At 41.0% G+C, this 21,236-nt stretch overlaps 1 protein-coding gene across 3 annotated transcripts in view; it reads right to left on the reverse strand.

Moving 5' to 3' along the window:
- Positions 1–9,094: 9,094 nt before the first annotated feature.
- LOC135463606 (uncharacterized) overlaps positions 9,095–21,236 on the reverse strand; it is a 40,886-nt gene continuing 28,744 nt past the window's right edge. For all 3 annotated transcript variants that reach the window (XM_064740938.1, XM_064740936.1, XM_064740937.1), the window contains exons 5-9: positions 20,954–21,066; positions 18,916–19,859; positions 16,549–16,715; positions 14,153–14,264; positions 9,095–12,860 (exon numbers count right to left, since the gene is read on the reverse strand). In XM_064740938.1, coding sequence (XP_064597008.1) covers positions 12,199–12,860; positions 14,153–14,264; positions 16,549–16,715; positions 18,916–19,859; positions 20,954–21,066 — 1,998 coding nt within the window. In that variant the 3' untranslated portion in view covers positions 9,095–12,198. The remainder of the gene's footprint in view (positions 12,861–14,152; positions 14,265–16,548; positions 16,716–18,915; positions 19,860–20,953; positions 21,067–21,236) is intronic.

Here is a 21,236-nt window from a genome sequence, read left to right on the forward strand (position 1 = left end):
TTCTCTTTGTGTCAGGCTGGTGTGTTCTTACAGCCTCCTGATTGGGCTGGAAATCTGTGTCCATCAAGGAACACCCAGGCAGAGGATTCAGCATGTCTGTAACTGCTGACAGGTTATTTGAGTGATCCTGGGCCTTTCCAGCTTGAAATCTAGACTGTTTCCTCTTTCTGTCTCCCTTCATGGTGTTTTGGGGTAGATTGTTTGCCTTGTTAACTGTCAGACTGACCAATATAGGTGTACTTGGTGGCTGCCTGATTGGAAATGTTAAATTCATATTTTTCCTCTCTGTTTATATGTTGTAGATGCCAATGTGACACCCTTTGATGTGACTGTGTAGAGTAATAACCTGCTGTGAGACAACAGCAATGGTGCAGGGAGGTTTTTGCATGGTGAGGTGGTCAGCAGTCATGGGGGAGGAGGGCAGAGGGGGGGGGGGATGCCTGGCTGGGTGGTCTTTTAAAGGGTTTCATCATGCTATTCAGTGGGGAACTGGGATACTAGTCTTTTCTTAAGTCCTGTCCACTAAAAAAGTGCCTGTGAGTAGGTCTTCATCACCTTGAGGCATTATTCTTGCTTTGATTTTGGTCACAAATGATTGTTCCGAAATCGTGACAATCCGCTTTGATACCCCCTACCACACTGTCAGTCAATTTTTTTCACATAGTTGCTGAAGTAAATGTCTTATATTTTGACATTTAATTGTCAGATAAATTGCCTATATTTTGATGTATGCTTTGACACTTTTGGTTTGTAACTTTCATATTTAAAGCTGCTCTGAGTAGAAAAGTCTTCTTAAAAATGTATATTTCTCTAAATGGTTGCTTTTGAAAAGTCTAAAGTGCTCTGTCAATGTGATTTTTTTAACTTTTCTTGCAGATAAACATCTTGTCTTTCCAAAACAGTTAACCTGATGGAGATATCTTGAACGGTATATGCACTGCAAAGCTTCAAAGTTTACCCTTCAGAGTTTTTTCACCCTGAAAAAAAGACACATGTCCAAGATGGGGGTACCCCAACTTGAATTCATTCAACTCCAAAGTTTCTGCATGTATCAAGCCCTAATTTTGCCTGTGAGGTTCAGAAGTGTCAGGAATTGTGTGGTGCAAAAATTATTGATTTTGAAAAAAGGTGGCTGGTGTGATAGGACACAGACCCCCATTACAACTTCCGTTTTTCGGTAGGGACGATTGTAGTTCTGTGAATTTTAGGGTATAAAGTCTTTTTTTGCTCCCAGGCGTCCATTTTTGGTGCACAGGTGCATGCTTGGTATTAAAATGCTGGAAACTGTCTAAACTTTGAGGAGGTATGAGCTTTATTGATGAAAGTTTGAAACTCTGGGCGAGAGGACACAAGGTGTGAGGTAGTGATGAGGCTGCGAGTGACGTCCCCTTGGCGTTGCTAGGCACGCCTCCCAGCTGCCGGCATGGAAAGGTCCAGATTTTGACGGTCAACCTATGTCAAGATTTTTGTGGCTTCTTTCTCACAGGCTGGGCCAGGTATGCACCAAAGCTTATTGGCCACGGAATGTTTGGGACTGAGCTACAGTGCTAGACGTTAACATTGTCGCTTATGGAAAATTAATGGGGGTCCGAGGCCACCACAATGCCGGCCGCCATATTTAACCCGATTTCCTCCAACCACAATGCTGGCCGCCATATTTATCCCGATGTCCTCCCACCACAATGCTGGCCGCCATATTTAGCCCGACTTCCTCCCACCACAATGCTGGCCGCCATATTTAGCCCTATTTCCCCCCACCATAATGCTGGTCGCCGTCGTGTAAGTGAAACATTCTTCAGTACGGCGTTGAAACACCAATCAAATAAATAAATAAATAACGGTATACTTAAGAATATTTCTCTTTAGCGATGGAATGAACCAGAGTATGGGCCAACTAACTAATTACTAACCAACTTCCCACGTGTGACGTACAGATATCCACGACATATACTATTGGAAGACAAGTGGCATTCTATAATTGCTAAATAACGTGTATATATGAGCACTGTCGAACTCTTATTGCTGCCAAGGCCCATGAGTATTGACAGCTACTGAGGAATCCACCCTGCAGCGATTTCTCGCTCCCATGGCTAGAGCTGAAAAAATCATTTGTTCTGAAGGGCAAATCAAAATTATATTTATTTATTTATTTGATACAGGTGCATGTTGAAGGCCGTATAAGAATTTACATTTTTCTCACACGACGGTTAGAATTATGGGTGGCGGAATGTGGAGTAAAATACCCAGCCACATATCGACTAAAAGCGGCAAAGAAATCCTCGAGGGTTGGATTCGAACCTGCGAACTCGCTAGTCAAAAGCCAGTCGGCTGCGACAAGAACGTCACTTTAAAACGAAATATCCATCGATGACTCCATGTGCAATTTATAGTTTTTTTAAATGACGAAGCAATGAGGATGGCTGCCTTGTTAATGTGTATCCCAAGTTTTGAACGTCTTCAAATTTTCTACTTCAGTAGAGGCAATCTGTGTACTTTTCTGGCTTGGGATTCAGTATTTGAAGACAGGGCAATAACTGAACGACCCTATGTCGGTATACTGTGACAAGTTAGGTCGTTATGCCCGGTGTCTTCGGCGTCGTGTTTCAGTGAGACAGCACCTTTAAATATGTCGGCATTAGCACAGGCCTGCTGAGATACAACGTAGTACAAGACATGACCGAAATATTATTCAGAACAACGCTAAATCTCAAATACACAAGGAAGGAAAACCAAAATACTGCTATTCAATTTTGTCTCTATATACCGACCTTATATAGTCCTATTTCCTACGAAGCCGTAGGTATACAAATATATTGTTTGCCTTAAGTGGGCTAGGATAAAGGGTCTTAAACTGAAACATCGAAGATGAGACTATAGTGCCATTGTATTGTTTCCATGTTCCTGTATGTTAAATGAAATGACAACACAGCATTTGAGTAATTCTACACCTGTGACGTCTAATAAATTACAATTAACATCACCGCAATTTTTGTAACTCAATTCTGCTTCAGCCATAGTTCTGGGAGGCGAGTAATTGGCTATTTATGCATTTACATGAATAGTTACAATAAAACCTTAACTGAGGTAAACTGACAAGAGGCCATATTTCACTGGTTACGAGTGACCATTTACCACGCTGTCACGCTATCACGCTGTCGTCGCTGCTCGTTTTTCTCTCTATGTTGTACGTATTAATTATATTATACAACAAAATATATAAGCATAAAATACTTGATCTTAAGGGTATTTGACTATTACGGTTAAATGGGGAGTCACCACGGGTTACACCAGCAACTATTTTGCTGCGTATTTGTTCCTTTCACGTTTAAATTTGAACGTTCTAAGAATCAAATTTGTATCTGTATAAGTAATGCTGTAGTAACAACAAACAAGAAAACTCCATTCCGGCAGCTAGTCCTGAACAGGGACGGTTGACTGGACTCCCGTGTAGACCAGTACCCATTAAAGGGCGAGCACTCTTGCCACGTCACAAGCCTACAGTTTCAAAGGTAGTTTGAACAAGCCACCTACAACCTTTTCCACATGTAAAACTCAGGTTTTCAATTTAAAGTATGCAGGTAATTCGTGGAAGGGCGACTGAGCTTCAACAATCTCCATGTAAGACGGCACTTATTGCCACAAGTAGAAAAGCCCACAGGGTAAAAGTGGGGCTGTTTTACCACTTGTTTTCTCAATGTGCCATCCTACCGGTTCGAGCCGCCTGAATAATAGCTATGTCAAACAATACATATTAGTTAAAAATGGGAAAACACAAGATCTCTCTAAAGGTCTATGACTTGTCTCGGTGAAGCCATGTACCAAGTCTCTAGTAAGAATAACAAGCCGTTTTGAAAAAAAAAAGTGTCAAAATCCAGAACTGGAACAAAAAACCATATTTTTGTCCACCATGGACTAAAGAGTCTGAAACTCGAACTTTATCGGTGGAAGCACTGTACCAAGTTTCAACGGTTTTGAAAAAGAAGTCCGGACAGACGGACAGATGAGGGGGTAAACGTAGAGCCCCCACCGATATCGGTACGACGCTAATAAAAAGTTTGGATTCGCAAAAGCACCCTACACAGTTTTTGGGCGCAATATCCGATAACTACCCGCCCAATACTAGAAATAAGACAAAGACAAAGTTGATGCTGATACATTTATTCTACCAATATACACCGGTGATTTCATGTGCGGGTTGAGCTGTTCTGACGCAAAACTCAACGTCCAACAGGTTTCTGGGGCTGATTACACGAAGCCAGCTTTGACTCAAGACAAAATCAATACAACCATTCACACACAATTTTCGGTGGATCACAGGATTTAGACGGGGATTTTACATCCTAACCCATAACATCTGACATCTATCAGTCAGGTTTATTCGTGAGGAAACCAGGTGGAAAATCACTGCATGTACAGCTTTACACAATGAGGCCATTTGTTTTCTTGTGGCTTCAGGCATATGACGTCATCATTAAATTTGTGCTTCTGGGGGCCAGGGTTCGTGAAGCAGTCTTCCATTTTTAATTGCAAATTTCAATCATTAAATCATGAATCATTCAATCATTGGTTAGTTCTTTGCTCTTATTTTAGCTGAAATTTGCACAATAATTTAAAGACAATTTATATTGTCAAGCAACATTATGACTGTTACGTGAAAAATAACAATTTTAAAGTCACTTGAAATAGTGATATTAGTCTAAGATTGCTTCGTGTTTAATGTGGAAAGTAGATGCTAAACATAAATTAGTGGCGTGAAATCTCATCTTGCTCATCTTAGAAGAAACCTAATATCACAAGCTGGATTTGAACCTGTGATCTGATTAATTATGGGTTAGCTCACCTCTGAGGTGTGAATCATACAGGAGATCCAGCTTACATTGTGTTCAAAACTGTTGAGCAAAGACTAAACTGTTAGAAAGAGAACATCCAAAGAGGATGGCACTTATAATGAACATGTACCATCTGAATGGCATGTTTAAATTCTGACTTGAGTGAAAACTCATTTCGTGGTCCACAAACAAAGTTAGCAGATATCAAGTGAAAAGGCTGTTGTGCTTTAGGATATAATACAGACACACACATATATATATATCTATATACATAGTCCTAAATACATAATTGTCTGCTCACAATGATAAACAAAACCTTCAATCAATACGGCAACAATCAGGCAAAACAATGATCAGCAAGAACACAGTAATACATACAGACATCATCGCAGTTATAAACAACCTAGATAAACATGTGTATATATAAACTGTACAAAATATACTACTTCATAATCGTTTTTTGCAAGAGACAATTAAAATAAATAAGTACAAATATTTTGGAATTACTTAAAAAGCACATAATACATATAATATACAAATCTGAGACATCGACTTGTGATCAACATTATTATCATGACAACATACAGAGAAGCATTCATAGCTGAAAAAAACTTTCTAAACAACATCAGCAAATAAAATAAAAATGTGCAGATTTCAGTTCCCCAAATACACCATGAATTACATCTGATTAATTGTTTACATCCAGCCAGATGATGACTTGAATCAGTAGCCCAGTGTCTTCACCCATTACATCCAGCCGCATGAAGACTTGAATCAGAAGCCTAGTGTCTTCACCCTTAACATCCAGCCAGACGATGACTTGAATCAGTAGCCCAGTGTCTTCACCCGTTACATCCAGCCGCATGAAGATTTGAATCAGAAGCCTAGTGTCTTCACCCGTTACATCCAGCCACATGAAGACTTGAATCAGTAGCCCAGTGTCTTCACCCGTTACATCCAGCCACACGAAGACTTGAATCAGAAGCCTAGAGTCTTCACCCTTAACATCCAGCCACATGAAGACTTGAATCAGAAGCCTTGTCTTCGCCCTTAACATCCAGTCACATGAAGACTTGAATCAGTAGCCCAGTGTCTTCACCCGTTACATCCAGCCACATGAAGACTTGAACCAGTAGTCCAGTGTCTTCACGGTCACATAGTACCTGATAGAATACAAGCTGTTTGCAAATCTGACAATGAAACAGGTATGCACGTCAGATACAATACACAGTGTTCATACTTGATACTGCAAAACTTATACCAGTAAGGTTCAGTACATCCTGTTGAGATTTGATACTGCAGAAGGGGTACCAGTAAGATACAGTACATCCTGTTGAGATTTGATACTGCAGAAGGGGTACCAGTAAGGTACAGTACATAATGTACATATCTGATACTGCAGAAGGGGTACCAGTACGGTACTGTACATAATGTACATATCTGATACTGCAGAAGATGTACCAGTAAGATATAGTACACAATGTGGAATTCTGACACAGCAGAAGGTGTACCAGTAAGATACAGTATATCATGTTGAGATTTGATACTGCTGGAGGCGTACCAGTAAGATACAGTACATCATGTTGAGATTTGATACTGCAGAAGGCGTACCAGTAAGATATAGTACACAATGTGGATATCTGACAAAGCAGAAGGTGTACCAGTAAGATACAGAACATAATGTAGATATCAGATACTGCTGAAGGTGTACCAGTAAGATACAGTACATCATGTTGAGATTTGATACTGCGGAAGGGGTACCAGTAAGGTACTGTACATAATGTACATATCTGATACTGCAGAAGATGTACCAGTAAGATACATAATGCAGATATCTGACACAGCAGAAGGTGTACCAGTAAGATGCAGTAAATAATGTAGATATCTGACACAGCCGAAGGTGTACCGGTAAGACCCAGTACATAATGTAGATAGCAGATACTGCTGAAGGTGTACTGGTAAGATACAGTAGATAATGTAGATATCAGATGCTGCAGAAGATGTACCGGTAAGACACAGTACATAATGTAGATAGCAGATACTGCAGAAGGTGAACTGGTAAGATACAGTACATAATGTAGATATCAGATACTGCAGAAGGTGTACCGGTAAGACACAGTACATAATGTAGATATCAGATACTGCAGAAGGTGTACCGGTAAGACACAGTACATAATGTAGATATCAGATACTGCAGAAGGTGTACCGGTAAGACACAGTACATAATGTAGATATCAGATACTGCAGAAGGTGTACCGGTAAGACACAGTACATAATGTAGATATCAGATACTGCAGAAGGTGTACCGGTAAGACACAGTACATAATGTAGATATCAGATACTGCAGAAGGTGTACCGGTAAGACACAATACATAATGTAGATATCAGATACTGCATAAGGTGTACCGGTAAGACACAGTACATAATGTAGATAGCAGATACTGCAGAAGGTGAACTGGTAAGATACAGTACATAATGTAGATAGCAGATACTGCTGAAGGTGTACTGGTAAGATACAATACATAATGTAGATATCAGATGCTGCAGAAGATGTACCGGTAAGACACAATGCATAATGTAGATACCAGATACTGCAGAAGGTGTACCGGTAAGACACAGTACATAATGTAGATATCAGATACTGCAGAAGGTGTACCGGTAAGACACGATACATAATGTAGATACCAGATACTGCAGAAGGTGAACTGGTAAGATACAGTACACAATAAGACACAATACATAATGTAGATACCAGATACTGCAGAAGGTGAACTGGTAAGATACAGTACACAATATGACAATGCAAAAGATGTACAAAGTACATGATGAACGTACACTACAGGGTGGATGCTGTATATGCACTTCTTTGATAACAACTACCTACCTGTATCATCAGGAAAACAAAGCAGTATGTCTGTGTAATACACGTTAGCAGGCCTATGCCTAATGGAAGAAGTATACTATGCTAAGAATACTAACAACAAACATGCTGCTTACACACACACACACACGTTTCGCGCATTACTATAACCTTCAGCATACATTTGGCACAACAATGGCAAAGCCGACATTCCTTTGCATACTATGGTACCTGTAGTACACTAACCCTGATAGGCTGTTACTCCCACACAGGTAAGCTAACCCTGATAGACTGCTACTCCCACACAGGTAAGCCAACCTCGATAGACTTGTACACCCACACAGGTAAGCCAACCCTGATAGATTGGTACACCCATACAGGTAAGCCAACCCTGATAGACTGGTACACCCATACAGGTAAGCCAACCCTGATAGACTGGTACACCTACACAGGTAAGCCAACCCTGATAGACTGGTACACCCACACAGGTAAGCCAACCCTGATAGACTGGTACACCCACACAGGTAAGCCAACCCTGATAGACTGGTACACCCACACAGGTAAGCCAACCCTGATAGATTGGTACATCCACACAGGTAAGCCAACCTTGACAGACTGGCACATCCACACAGGTAAGCCAACCCTGATAAACTGGTACACCCACACAGGTAAGCCAACCCTGATAGACTGGTACACCCACACAGGTAAGCTAACCCTGACAGACTGGTACACCCACACAGGTTAGCCAACACTGATGGACTGCTACTTCCACATAGGTAAACAAGCTGTATATGGGCTTAATTTTCATCTGAGTTGCCAAAAGCCATGCCTCTAAGCCACGCTAGCATTCCCCAGGGGGCAATTGTTCAAAACTGTACTAAAAATTAAGCTCGGCTTAAATCTTAATACAAGGCCTGTCCAGACTTTTAACTTTATACCAAGCTTAATCCAAATACACTTTTGAACAACTAGACAAAATGGACGCCTTGCCCATGGGATCTGAAATGGGGGTAGCGGGAGGGTACAACCAATGAAATATCATGTCATTTTAAGCAGTGGTGTGCTTGAATTTGATAGGCTTTAATTCAAGTCAAAAGTTAAAATACACTTTCTCAAGCGACTGTCTTCAATCTTACGAGCTAATGTTGCTTTACATGGCCACAGTGCACAATTGAAGCTTCTTTTGTTGGTATTTTTTTCTGCTGGCTGGGAGGCATCATTTTGTCGGACAGGCTCCAAAGTGTCATTCTATACTTAATTTGTGTGTTTTTTAGGAAATATAGGGGGATGTACAGAAACCAAAAGTCAAGCTTCGCCCACCTCTCGCTGGGTGATTTTGACCCCTATCAGCTGTTTGTCAATTTTGAAAACAATTTCATCTTCAGCCCCTATGAGAAATTCTGAGCAGTGAACTATTGGAGGACTATCATTATCAGATGCGGAGCATTCGGGGCTAGCAGATTTAGATAAAGAGAGTATGGGGAGGTCAAAATTAATTATAGACTGTGGTATTAAAATACAGGGGCAGTTGGCAAAAATTAATTATAGACTGCAGTATTAAAATACAGGGGCAGTTGGCAAAAATTAATTATAGACTGCAGTATTAAAATACAGGGGCAGTTGGCAAAAACTAATTATAGACTGTGGTATTAAAATACAGGGGCAGTTGGCAAAAACTAATTATAGACTGTGGTATTAAAATACAGGGGCAGTTGGCAAAAACTATTATAGACTGTGGTATTAAGATACAGGGGCAGTTGGCAAAAATTAATTATAGACTGTGGTATTAAAATACAGGGGCTGTTGGCAAAAATTAATTGTGCACTGTGGCAATGCAAAAACATTTGGAAAGATCAAGCCTTTTTCCTTTCAAATGTTAAACAATGCAATAACAGATGTGCTGACATTATTTGGGTAACTACGTACAGGATTATCGGCTAACAACATCTGACTGGTGTACATTCTCTGAAAATTTTTCACTTCTACAAAATAAAGCATCATGTTTATAGGTGTAGGAAATGTAAACACAGGTAGATGGTGAACTAGTCTTTCTCTTATTCATTATTATAGCTAAAATCCTTAATTGTCAGAATGCTGATTGGTGGCACATCCTACATAAACAGTCCTGCAGTGAATCCACGTCTATTAAAAAATTTGTATACAAATTGCTGCGTTTAAGAATCTGCTCCAATACAAAAATATTCTACCCCTCTTTGTGAAAGCAGGCCATACATGGGAGTATCCAGTGTATGTGAATTAGCTTGGAATATATCAAACAACAATATCTACTCTTACATATCTAAACAGTCTGTACAACATTATAGATACATGTCATACACATGATACATGTGTGCTACATTTACTTTGAAGTTGACCAACCAAAAAAAATGAAACAAAACAAGAACGGAGGCTATATGTAACATACAGTAAATCTGATTTCAAAGCAAATTCAGAATACACGCTAACTGACCGCTACACATGTCCACGAAGCTACATGTAGCTACTGCTGAATTACTGACACTGTGTGATAAATCAGTATGCACAGAAGTGTGCTCAGTGCAACAGATCTGACTGTGGTTTTCCACAGTTGTCTCCCTTTTCAGCCAAACAGCAAAAGTGAGCCACTGCTGAATTACTGACACTGTGTGATAAATAAGTATACTCAGAAGTGTGTTCTGTGAAACAGATTTAACCACGGGTCTTCCAAGGTTATCTCCCTTGTCAGTCAATATGCATTGGTTCAGCTCCTCTCTAAATATAATCACAGATTCATTTACAGAAACTTCAACACATGTACGTGAAGCACTGAACAGACAGATACTAAACATCAGTACATATACAACAGATTGAGCACTTAGAGACTGGTTTATAGCTTGGGTCCACGGCCAGTGAGCATTCAGCAAGGGCAATGATTAACAGTAACTAGTAAACTTTATGTGCGTATACAGATATACACTTTATGACAAGGCCCATCCGTCCTACTGTGTTCACGTCCAAGAAATCTGGACAGGATTTCATTAAAACTCCAAATGTCAACCAAAACCATTTATGCCTCTTTGTTATTTGAATATAAGAGGAAACATGTTAGAGTTTAATATCTACATGTATAAACATTATTGTCAGCTGTACTTTTCATTTGAACGGTCTACACATGTATGTTAATGTTGATATCAAAGCTTCTGGCATACCTGCTGCTGTATTTCTGTTCATGACTAAGTTACTCATCTTAACTGTTTTCAAGAGCTCTACTAATGGGTGTTTTGAGGTTTGCTCGAAGGCAGGATGAAAAGTAATTATGTTTCAGGAACTTACTTTGTTTCTACAAAATGCACTCTGTGGGATGATTTGTATAGTGAAATACAGTATAATGTACAGTGTATGAAACCATACCCTGTAAGAATGATAAAGGGCATTTCCCCATATGCAGGCAGGTAAACTTCATTGTAACAAACATGCTTCACTGTCACGCTCCTACAGGTGTTCTTTGTGACAAGCAGGATTGTCAATGGAATGTTGTATCCTCTATCACATTATCAAAACACATTTTCTTCTCATAGAATAGGATTGAGTCAAATCACGTACATGAAACCAGTGTGCCCATGAGTTTCCTTATGCAGGCATTTTGTAAATCTGGGTGGTCACAATTCTTGTTTTCTAATACGACCCATCAATGTATATGTAAATGAAACTAGCTTCAGAGACAAGGGGAGCAATATGTTGCTTCAGATGAAAACATCAAACCACAGGACTTGTCATAAAATGTCTACTCTGTATAACGACTGAAGTTTACCGATTCAATGGCATGTTAAAAATGTTCATGTTCAATAGCAATATATACATACATGATAAAAACTCCCCAGGCGGTTTACTTGTACTGACAACCTCGCATTAAACAGAATCATGTAACAACCGTGTCTCACACAAATCTACAGGTTGACAGGAGGCAATGTTCATTAGCTGCTGTGAACACACAGGTAAGTACAGGTAAGTATGGCACAGTCTACTGCGGCTGCCACAGAGCAAACACGTATAAATACACACTAACACCATAACACTAACACTATGCTAGACCACATTTGCTTTCTGTATCATATCCAGTAAACGACAGTCTGGCACAGAACTCCGTTTACAGTATCTACACGTACTTATACAGGGTGTGTACTGCGTAGTCTGAGCATCGGCATATTTTTTACTCGCCCAAAAAGGAAATGCAAAGTGGTCTCATCAATGACTGAGTTCTGTTCTTCGTTTTATGATTCCAACTTTCTCACTGTGTAACTTGGCTGAATATAACAACGTATATGTACTAAAGTAAATGTCGCACTTTTAACTGAAGAAGATTTATCAGGTGACAATTCACCTATGTGTTACATATTGGGAACCCTGTATGTGCAGCATCAGGCAGACATCCCCAGTCAATCATAACCTTTCATAGCTCGGCCTGTTTCGTTAACAGCCAATCACAGTGTTTCACAGCTCTGCCTTTTTCTGTCTCGGTCAATCATAGTTTCACAGCTCCCTCTTCTTCTGCCTCTTTTGTTCTTCCTTCACATCAGTAATGTCCTCGTAACAATGGTTTTGTAACACACGCTTCTTCACGTCGTAAGCGCTCTCCTGGCTGTTCCTATTTCTGACATCAGTCACCTCTTCATAATCATGAAGCCGTATTGGGCGCACCTGCCCCACGGCCGCACCATTACCCAGTTCCTGGGGAGGAACAGTTTTGGCTTCAGTGTTTAGAGCTTTTTTCTTTGTTTCCTCCACAGTTTCGTAGTTAGGATCAAAGTCCGACTCGTTTTCAATCTCGGGCACGTCCTTGACCATTTGGTAGCCAGGATCGATGGAGAGATCATGATCACTCTCTACAGTTGCGAGAGGTGCCGAGCGGCGGTGCTCCATCACACGGCTCTGCGACGTGGTCAGCCGTCGCGCCTCACCCACGCCAAGGTTCTCTCCCACAGACCACGATGCTGTCAAAGATAACAGCTGTTTTTCGTCTTTGCCACGAGCCCGTTTTGTAGATTGCAACACAAGGGCATACCCTTCCTCGTTATGGTCTGGCCCCACTGACTCCTCAATCCTTCGCTTGGCTTCACCCTGGTTGTCTCGCAGACGCAACTGGGGAAGGCTGTCCACAGGGGGCGGGGCAGGAATCATCTGGTAACTCCCTCCTGTCATACACAAAGTGGTCTACATTACATATAACCAACACCCTACAGAGATTTTGATTGATTTATTAATTTATTTGATTGGTGTTTTACGCCGTACTCAAGATTATTTCACTTATACTTAACCTCTGAGATAGTTATTAGACAAAACCTAAAAAATATGTACCTGATACGACAGATCACAAGAATAATACACAGCAAATACATGCAGTTTTAAATATTGTTCTATCTACAGATGTAGATGTTTATAGTTTCTTATCTGGTTGCTATACTACCAAACTGCTTGTCTACAGGGGACACATGAATGCCAAGCTCAATACATGATTACCTGATTACCTAAGTGGGGGTAGTTACACGTATGAACAGGACTACCTGTTACCATTAAACTCAGGCACGCACAAGTTCAGATCATAGGCAAGATGTATGCTAAGTTTCATCAAAATCGGCAGGGTAGTTGAGGGTGAGATACATTGACAAAATGAGAATACATAGAATCACTACCTCATTTCTTCTCAAATTTGGGACACCTGGTCTGCTCATTTTAGCCAATATATATGTAATTCTAGCAGGAATATCGAGTTTCTTCTTTCTCACATGGTTAGACCATCAAATGAACAACATACTCATATCTTTACTTTCCAAAAGGCTGGTAAAGAAATGTAATATTCTACTTTCAACACTACTCATATCTGTCCCAAATTTAGAAGAATTAGGGTATTACCCAAAATCCTAAAATGGAGGTAATTATGAAAATAATTAACCAATTGCCACTAAACTAAATTTTGTAATTAGGGGAAATTATTTGCTCACAGCACATTAATGATGGAATTTCATCCTTTCTATCTTTATGCCTAATACAAGTACACTGTATGCAAAACTTGAGTCCTCACAGTTCTAGTTTAAAATGTACTTTTTTAGGCTATTCTGCATGGTTGCTTGCTTGAGGTTTAACATTGCTTTCAATATTTCGAATGCATCATTATGGAGCCTTCTTGCGGAGGGTTTGAGTGCTGCCTCACTGGAGTGCCATGCTGAAGACACCAGACACGAGGCCTCACCCAGTCACATCATACTGACAAAGGTCCGACCAGTACCAGTTTGCTTTCTATTTATCCTAAAACCTGCGGCAAAGTGGCTAAAAACAAAAAACCCACACAATTTGTCTGAGAAGAGTATCAAACAGGCCATTCTGTAAAAATTGATATACTTCCAAATATTCTGACTCATGTGTTGACCTATGTCCTCGCTCTCACCCTGTACATGCGGCTAACCTACACAGTTCTCCCTGCCCTCACCTGAGGTGTTGATCTCTGAATACATCTCGCTGTTCCTGTTGGTGCCACCCTCTACATCCAAAGCTACTGCTCCCTGCGCTGAGAAAGCACCATCCCCAGAACTTCCGTCAACCTGCAACAGTCGTAAAAATCACCAGCCTGCATTAACACAGTTGTGAAACAACCACCAGCCTGTAAAATAGTCAAACAACCATCAGCCTGTAAAACAATCATCAAACAACCATCAGCCTGTAAGACAGTCATCACACAACCATCAGCCTGTAAGACAATCATCATACAACCATCAGCGTGTAAGACAGTCATCATACAACCATCAGCGTGTAAGACAGTCATCACACAACCATCAGCGTGTAAAATAGTCATCAAACAATCATCAGCCTGTAAACAGATGCCAAACAACATTTTGCCTGTAAGATAGTCATCAAAGATCTATCAGCCTGTAAGACATCCATCAAAAAACCATCAGCCTGTAAAACAGTCATGAAACAACCATTAACCTGTCAGACAGTCAGAAAATAACCATCAACCCATCTGACAAACAGTCATACGTGTACAAATCCTCAGCCCGTCAAACAGTGAAACAAATCCTCAACATGTCAAACAGTGCCACAAATCCGCAGCCTGTAAAACAGTGGCACAAATCCTCAGCCTGTAAAACAGTGGCACAAATACTCAGCCTGTAAAACAGTGGCACAAATCCTCAGCCTGTAAAACAGTGCCACAAATCCTCAGCCTGTAAAACAGTGCCACAAATCCTCAGCCTGTAAAACAGTGCCACAAATCCTCAGTCTCAAACAGTCAGGCAATAATCCTGTGTCAAAAGTTTGCAACCTTTAAAAGACTTACACAAATGTTATCAAATATACATGTACATGCATAAAGCCTGCAAAAGTGGAAACTTGTACACAGTTGTGAGACACACGCACGTACATGTATACAGCCAGCAAAGTAGAAACTCGTACACAGTTGTGAGACACACACACGTACATGTATACAGCCAGCAAAAGTAGAAACTGGTACACAGTTGTGAGACACACGCACGTACATGTATACAGCCAGCAAAAGTAGAAACTGGTACACAGATGTGAGACACACGCACATACATGTATACAGCCAGCAAAAGTAGAAACTGGTACACAGTTGTGAGACTTCGCATGGACATGTATACAGCCAGCAAAAGTAGAGCTCGTACACAGTTGAGAGACACACGCACAAACATGTATACAGCCAGCAAAAGTAGAAACTCGTACACAGTTGTGAGACACATGCACAAACATGTATACAGCCAGCAAAAGTAGAAACTCGTACACAGTTGTGAGACAAACGCACAAACATGTATACAGCCAGCAAAAGTAGAGCTCGTACACAGTTGTGAGACACACGCACGTACATGTATACAGCCAGCAAAAGTAGAAACTGGTACACAGTTGTGAGACACACGCACGTACATGTATACAGCCAGCAAAAGTAGAGCTCGTACACAGTTGTGAGACACACGCACATACATGTATACAGCCAGCAAAAGTAGAGCTCGTACACAGTTGAGAGACACACGCACGTACATGTATACAGCCAGCAAAAGTAGAGCTCGTACACAGTTGAGAGACACACCCACGTACATGTATACAGCCAGCAAAAGTAGAGCTCGTACACAGTTGAGAGACACACGCACGTACATGTATACAGCCAGCAAAAGTAGAGCTCGTACACACGCACGTACATGTATACAGCCAGCAAAAGTAGAGCTCGTACACAGTTGAGAGACACACGCACGTACATGTATACAGCCAGCAAAGTAGAGCTCGTACACAGTTGTGAGACACACGCACAAACATGTATACAACCAGCAAAAGTAGAAACTCGTACACAGCTGTGAGACACATGCACGTACATGTATACAGGCTGCCAAAGTAGAAACTGCTACACAGTTGTGAGACACACGCACGTACATGTATACAGCCAGCAAAAGTAGAAACTGCTACACAGTTGTGAGACACATGCACGTACATGTATACAGCCAGCAAAAGTGGAAACTTGTACACAGTTGTGAGACTTCGCATGGACATGTATACAGCCTGCAAAAGTGGAAACTCCTACACAGTTATACCCTTTATAGTATGTAAAACGGGGCCAATTCCATAAAGCCATTTCTGACTTCAAAATTTACAACTTCTTCACTACACTTATTTTTGGGTACTGAAAGTTAACATTTTGACACATCTGTCTAAAGATAATACTGATGATGTGGCCAAAATTTTGATTTTTAAAGCTGAAAAATAAGTTTGAAAATCTAATATCAAATTAGAAGCCCAAGTTTACATACATATATTACCAGGGTACTATATATTACCCTTTCATAATAAAAGCCTACATACATATATTACCAGGGTACATACCCTTGCATAATAATTCTCCGGGAGATCTTTGAATGTCTCAAAGCCTGGAGCGGCAGCAGCAGCCCCTCCGCCTGATGCTAACGACACCTGGTTCTGTTGTCGTTGTTGCATGCTGGCTAAACTTTCCCGCGCTGTCACTTCCGTGTATGATGGCTGACGTCGCTTCTCTGAAACAGGGCGAGTGGCAACATACATGTTACATTGTATACATTTCACTGTGTGTCAGAGGACTAAATGTGAGGTTAGTGTTTTACGCCAAGCCGCAATGTGCCTTGGGTATAAACTGGTCATGTTACCCTAATTCATCTCACTTTTAGGATAGTTATTAGTAGTGCTGAGAATTACAATTCTCTATGAGTGTTTCTGAAAAGTAAAGATATGAATACATTGTTCTTTAGATGGACAAAACAAGTGAAAAACAAGAAGATAAATATTCCTGCTACAATGTCATGTATATTGGCTGACAAAAGCAGGCTAGGTGTCCCAAGAATGAAAAAAATTAGGGTAGTACATGCAGATGAAATGACGGAAGAAATGTGAAATGCCAGTGAGAAACAACCAGAAACATTACATTAATATTATTCCACTGTCCGCTGTGGAAGCTCACCATTGGTCGAAGTTGAGACATCATAACTAGTTTTGAAATTTACCCTTTTTTGACCTGTTCTGGTGTATTTTAGGTTTTCTGTCTACATTTGTAACTTTTTGATACTAAAAAAAATACCATTTAGATAAATAATTTCAATGGCCTGTAACTATGAAATCTATGAAGGCTAGAAATCTGAAACTTGCACCAAATTGTAGTCTAAGACATGCTCTTTTTGCACAGTGAAACCTGATTTAAGCCACGAGCTTAACAATTTTCTCGCTTAAAGAGTTAAAGTGACACCACCATTTTTTTTTTTCAGAAATAGATCTTTAAGCCTATTGCTATATTAACAGGGGAACAAAAAATAAAAATCAGATGACAGTCAGATGACAGAGCATGAAAACTTATTTGCAAATATGATCTTCAATATTTTTTCTCCTTTTTTTTAAAGGAGAAAAGTGCATTTGAAAATATTTTGTATGGTGGGTATTTAGGACCACCTTTTGGTATTTATCTCCACTGCATAATAATGATTTAACTAAGGATGTGATGCATTTATTTAAATGTAAAATTGCTGTTTATATCCATACATATGTATTTAATCTGAATTATGATAATATTTATGAATATAATGACAATATAAATATGACCAAAATCCATGTTAAACACTTTTATTAGCTGTAGAGATCAAATTCTAGTGCAAATATATTAAACATGTGTTACACCTTATTTATAACACAAAGATTACATATACCAAACGTCGGCTCCAAATACCCACCATACAAAAATTATTTTTAAGTGTCTTTTTCCCTTTAAAGAAAAATTAAAAAAAAAAAAAAATCACATTTACCACCAACTTTTTGCATTCTTCCATCACAGCATTATGTAAGTTTTATGTTTTCTCCACCTTTAACATTGAGTCCGATGGCAAGTGGACGGATATGTACTCTGCTGGCCTGTTGGTTTCTTCTATGCTGTCCATGATTTCCCAAAGCGTTTTAAAGTGACCGTGTGATCAGGTATATATGTACATGTAGCTAGATCGTCTCCTAACTGACAGTGATAGTGATACAGTGATAATGACGACAACAAATGAGGTGGACCTCAGCCGAAACTGCTTTCCAGTTCTAGTTGTATTTATTCCTCTTATAAATCTTTTACACTGTACTAAGGAAAATGTTCAAATCTGAAGACAAGTTTACGGATGAAGAAACTTGCCAGGTTCCTGGAACACCTACAGGATGTAAGACCTCAGATGAAAAACTTATCTATTCATTTAAATGGTGTTTAATGTAACACTCCAAAAAGTTTCACTTATACAGCCATGGCCAGGTTTATGGGTGGAGGAAACCCGAGTGCATGAAACAGTCCAGTAAACCACTGACCTCAAGTTTCTGAACCAGGTTCACGTTTCCATGAACATCGCAATTCGAACAGCAGGTCCAAATTCAAAACTTACGGCACACGACTGTTTCACAAACTGATACTACAACTTGAAATTTGATCTGACCCTCTCATTTTCAATGTTCTCCTAATTTCTCTATCTTCCCCTATGGTAATTTTGTTAGAATAGGGCGTCTCAAAGACACATGGCTAAACCTATGCCTACACGTACACATGTGTAACCACTGACAAAACTCAGGACTTTAAGGACTTGTTTATGAATTTGGGCCCTTCTAGCCAGCAAACCTTCAGACTTGAAAGACAGATGGGTTCGTTCCGTGTAGAAACGATCTGAAGCCATCAGTAGGATGTATCACGGAGATGAGCGTACTTACTGTTGACTGTTGTTTCCTGTACGTTACTGTCGCCCGGGGATTGGGGGTCGGACATCTGGGCAGAGATCTGATGGTTACTACCTGAACCCGGCAGACTGCCCACTTCCTCAGGTTCGTAGCCACGGTCAGGCAGAGCAGGGGCTGTGGGCGTGCTCACCGGCTGAGGGGAGGTGCGGGGGCGGCTCACTACTGCATACATCTGACCGTCCTCGAACACGGTGGAGCTTCGCTCGGCATTTTCTGTGGAGGACGGAGCGACCGCTGGTGGAGATGCGTTGGCCGAGGCCGCTGCTGAAAAATCCCCCTCCAGGCGGCTTTCGTTAGCAGCGACAACAAGCCGCGGGACTACTTTGTTGCCAGAGTCTATTCTGGCATAAGGATCGTACTCCGAGTCAACGGAGGCGTACACTTCGCTGGGGGCTCGGGATGCTTTGCTGGGGATCGTGGAGTAGTTCACATCCTCCTCACCAGATGGCATCGTGTAATCGTTCTCACGAATGCCAACGATCATACCGCTCCCACTGTCTGAAGGTTCGCCATTTGGAACAGCATAAATATTTTCCCTGACCGGCAACGAGGTGACAGTTGCTGCGACAACTGTCCCACTGCCACTGTCGGAGGACTCGCCGGTGGGAGTGGCGTAAATGTTCTCCCTGTTGCGTAAGCTAGTGGCACGCTGACTCGCCAGAACCCGCTGACTTTCCACATGGTCATAGCCAGGGTCGTCAACAAATACCGCCTTCGGCTGATGCAGTCGATCGTAGTCATCAACAGGAGCGTCACCATGGCTACTGTGGCTGGTGTTACTATTCCGCTGGTCGTTGGACCCCGTGCCCTGCACGTCACCAGCAGATGCCCCAGCGCCCATTTCCTTGGATACAGGAGGGTCTGGTAGCTGACGACTCAATGTGGAAGAACATCTTGCTCCATTTGGACCATTCTCTCTGAGAAATCAATTTGGAGTTGTTTAGTTTTATAACAACATACAAAACTGAGGCTGATTTATGATGTTTTGACCACCATACAAACAAATGCCAATGAGAAAAAATATTGAGTATGGCTCAATGGGCTATATCACTAGGTTTTTTTCCCCGAGACAGCATCCAGATTAGATGTGCAAGTCTTGGCCCTTACTTATTTATTTTTTTGATTGATGTTTTATGCCGTACTCAGGAATGCTTCACTTAGACGATGACGGCCAGCTTTATTTTGGGAGGAAACTGGACAGAGCCTGGGAGGGGGGGGTCTCACAACCATCTGCAGGTTGAAGACAGACGTTCTCACATAGAAAGAGAGGAAGCCAGCATGAGCTCCAGCGGCTTCGTTGGTGAAAGGCTCCTCGGGCATTGCACTACAGAGGCCCAAGTCTTGGTTCTTGAGCTATCTCTGTATTTAATGGAAAAGTTTGGAGTTGGACTCTTCAGTTGTCATAGGTAAAAATAGTCCTACTGACTCATGTGAATGGTGAAAAATGTTAGGCAACCTTTGTTGAAACTGCTTTAACCATCCCCTGTCTCACCCTTTCCCAGAGGCACAAATGCCGCCTATTTTTCTCCATCATTCCTCTGCTCTAAATTACTTTATATGACACTTTATGTAGATGCCCATGTTATAGTCAATGTTGCATAGCAAATAGGTGCCTAGCATTTTTGACAGGTCACATGATACAGCTGAACTTTTTCTACTTTCGTCGATGAAAGAGTCTGAACTCGAAACTCACCTATTCTGGCTTTACTGTTAATACACTTGTCAATAAATGGCCCAAGATCATTCAAGAAATTGTTTATTTATTTTAACTGCTTGGTGTTCTATGCCATGCTCACAAATATTTCACTTATTTGCCGGTAGCCAGCATTACAGTGGGAGGAAATGTTACTCTGCTGTCGTGTGCACTGAGTTCCCACACTACATGTGCTTGTGTTTTGGAGATTTACTCTGCTTTACCAGGCAGGACCTTCTTTACATCTGACTGTACAAATCTACTATGAAAGTATGTGCAGATATACACTACATCAGTTACTTTTAAAGTTTCACAGACCTCTTGTTCACCTCTCCCTGGGCCTCAGGGGATGGAGAGGTGAGAGAAGTGCGCACCCCAGTCTCTGTGGGCCAATCCCCAGGGATACTGACAGAAATGTGGTTACCAACAGGCTGTAAACATACAGGGCAACAATAATCAGCAGGCTGTAGCATACAGTGCAACAATGAGCAGGCCATAAACACACAGGGCAACAATGATCAACAGCCTGTAAACATACAGGGAAACAATGATCAGTCTATAGACATACAAGGCAACAATATTTGGCAGGCCATAAACACAC

The sequence above is a fragment of the Liolophura sinensis genome, chromosome 3, assembly GCF_032854445.1.
Source record: "Liolophura sinensis isolate JHLJ2023 chromosome 3, CUHK_Ljap_v2, whole genome shotgun sequence".
In the NCBI taxonomy this organism is placed as follows: domain Eukaryota; kingdom Metazoa; phylum Mollusca; class Polyplacophora; order Chitonida; family Chitonidae; genus Liolophura; species Liolophura sinensis.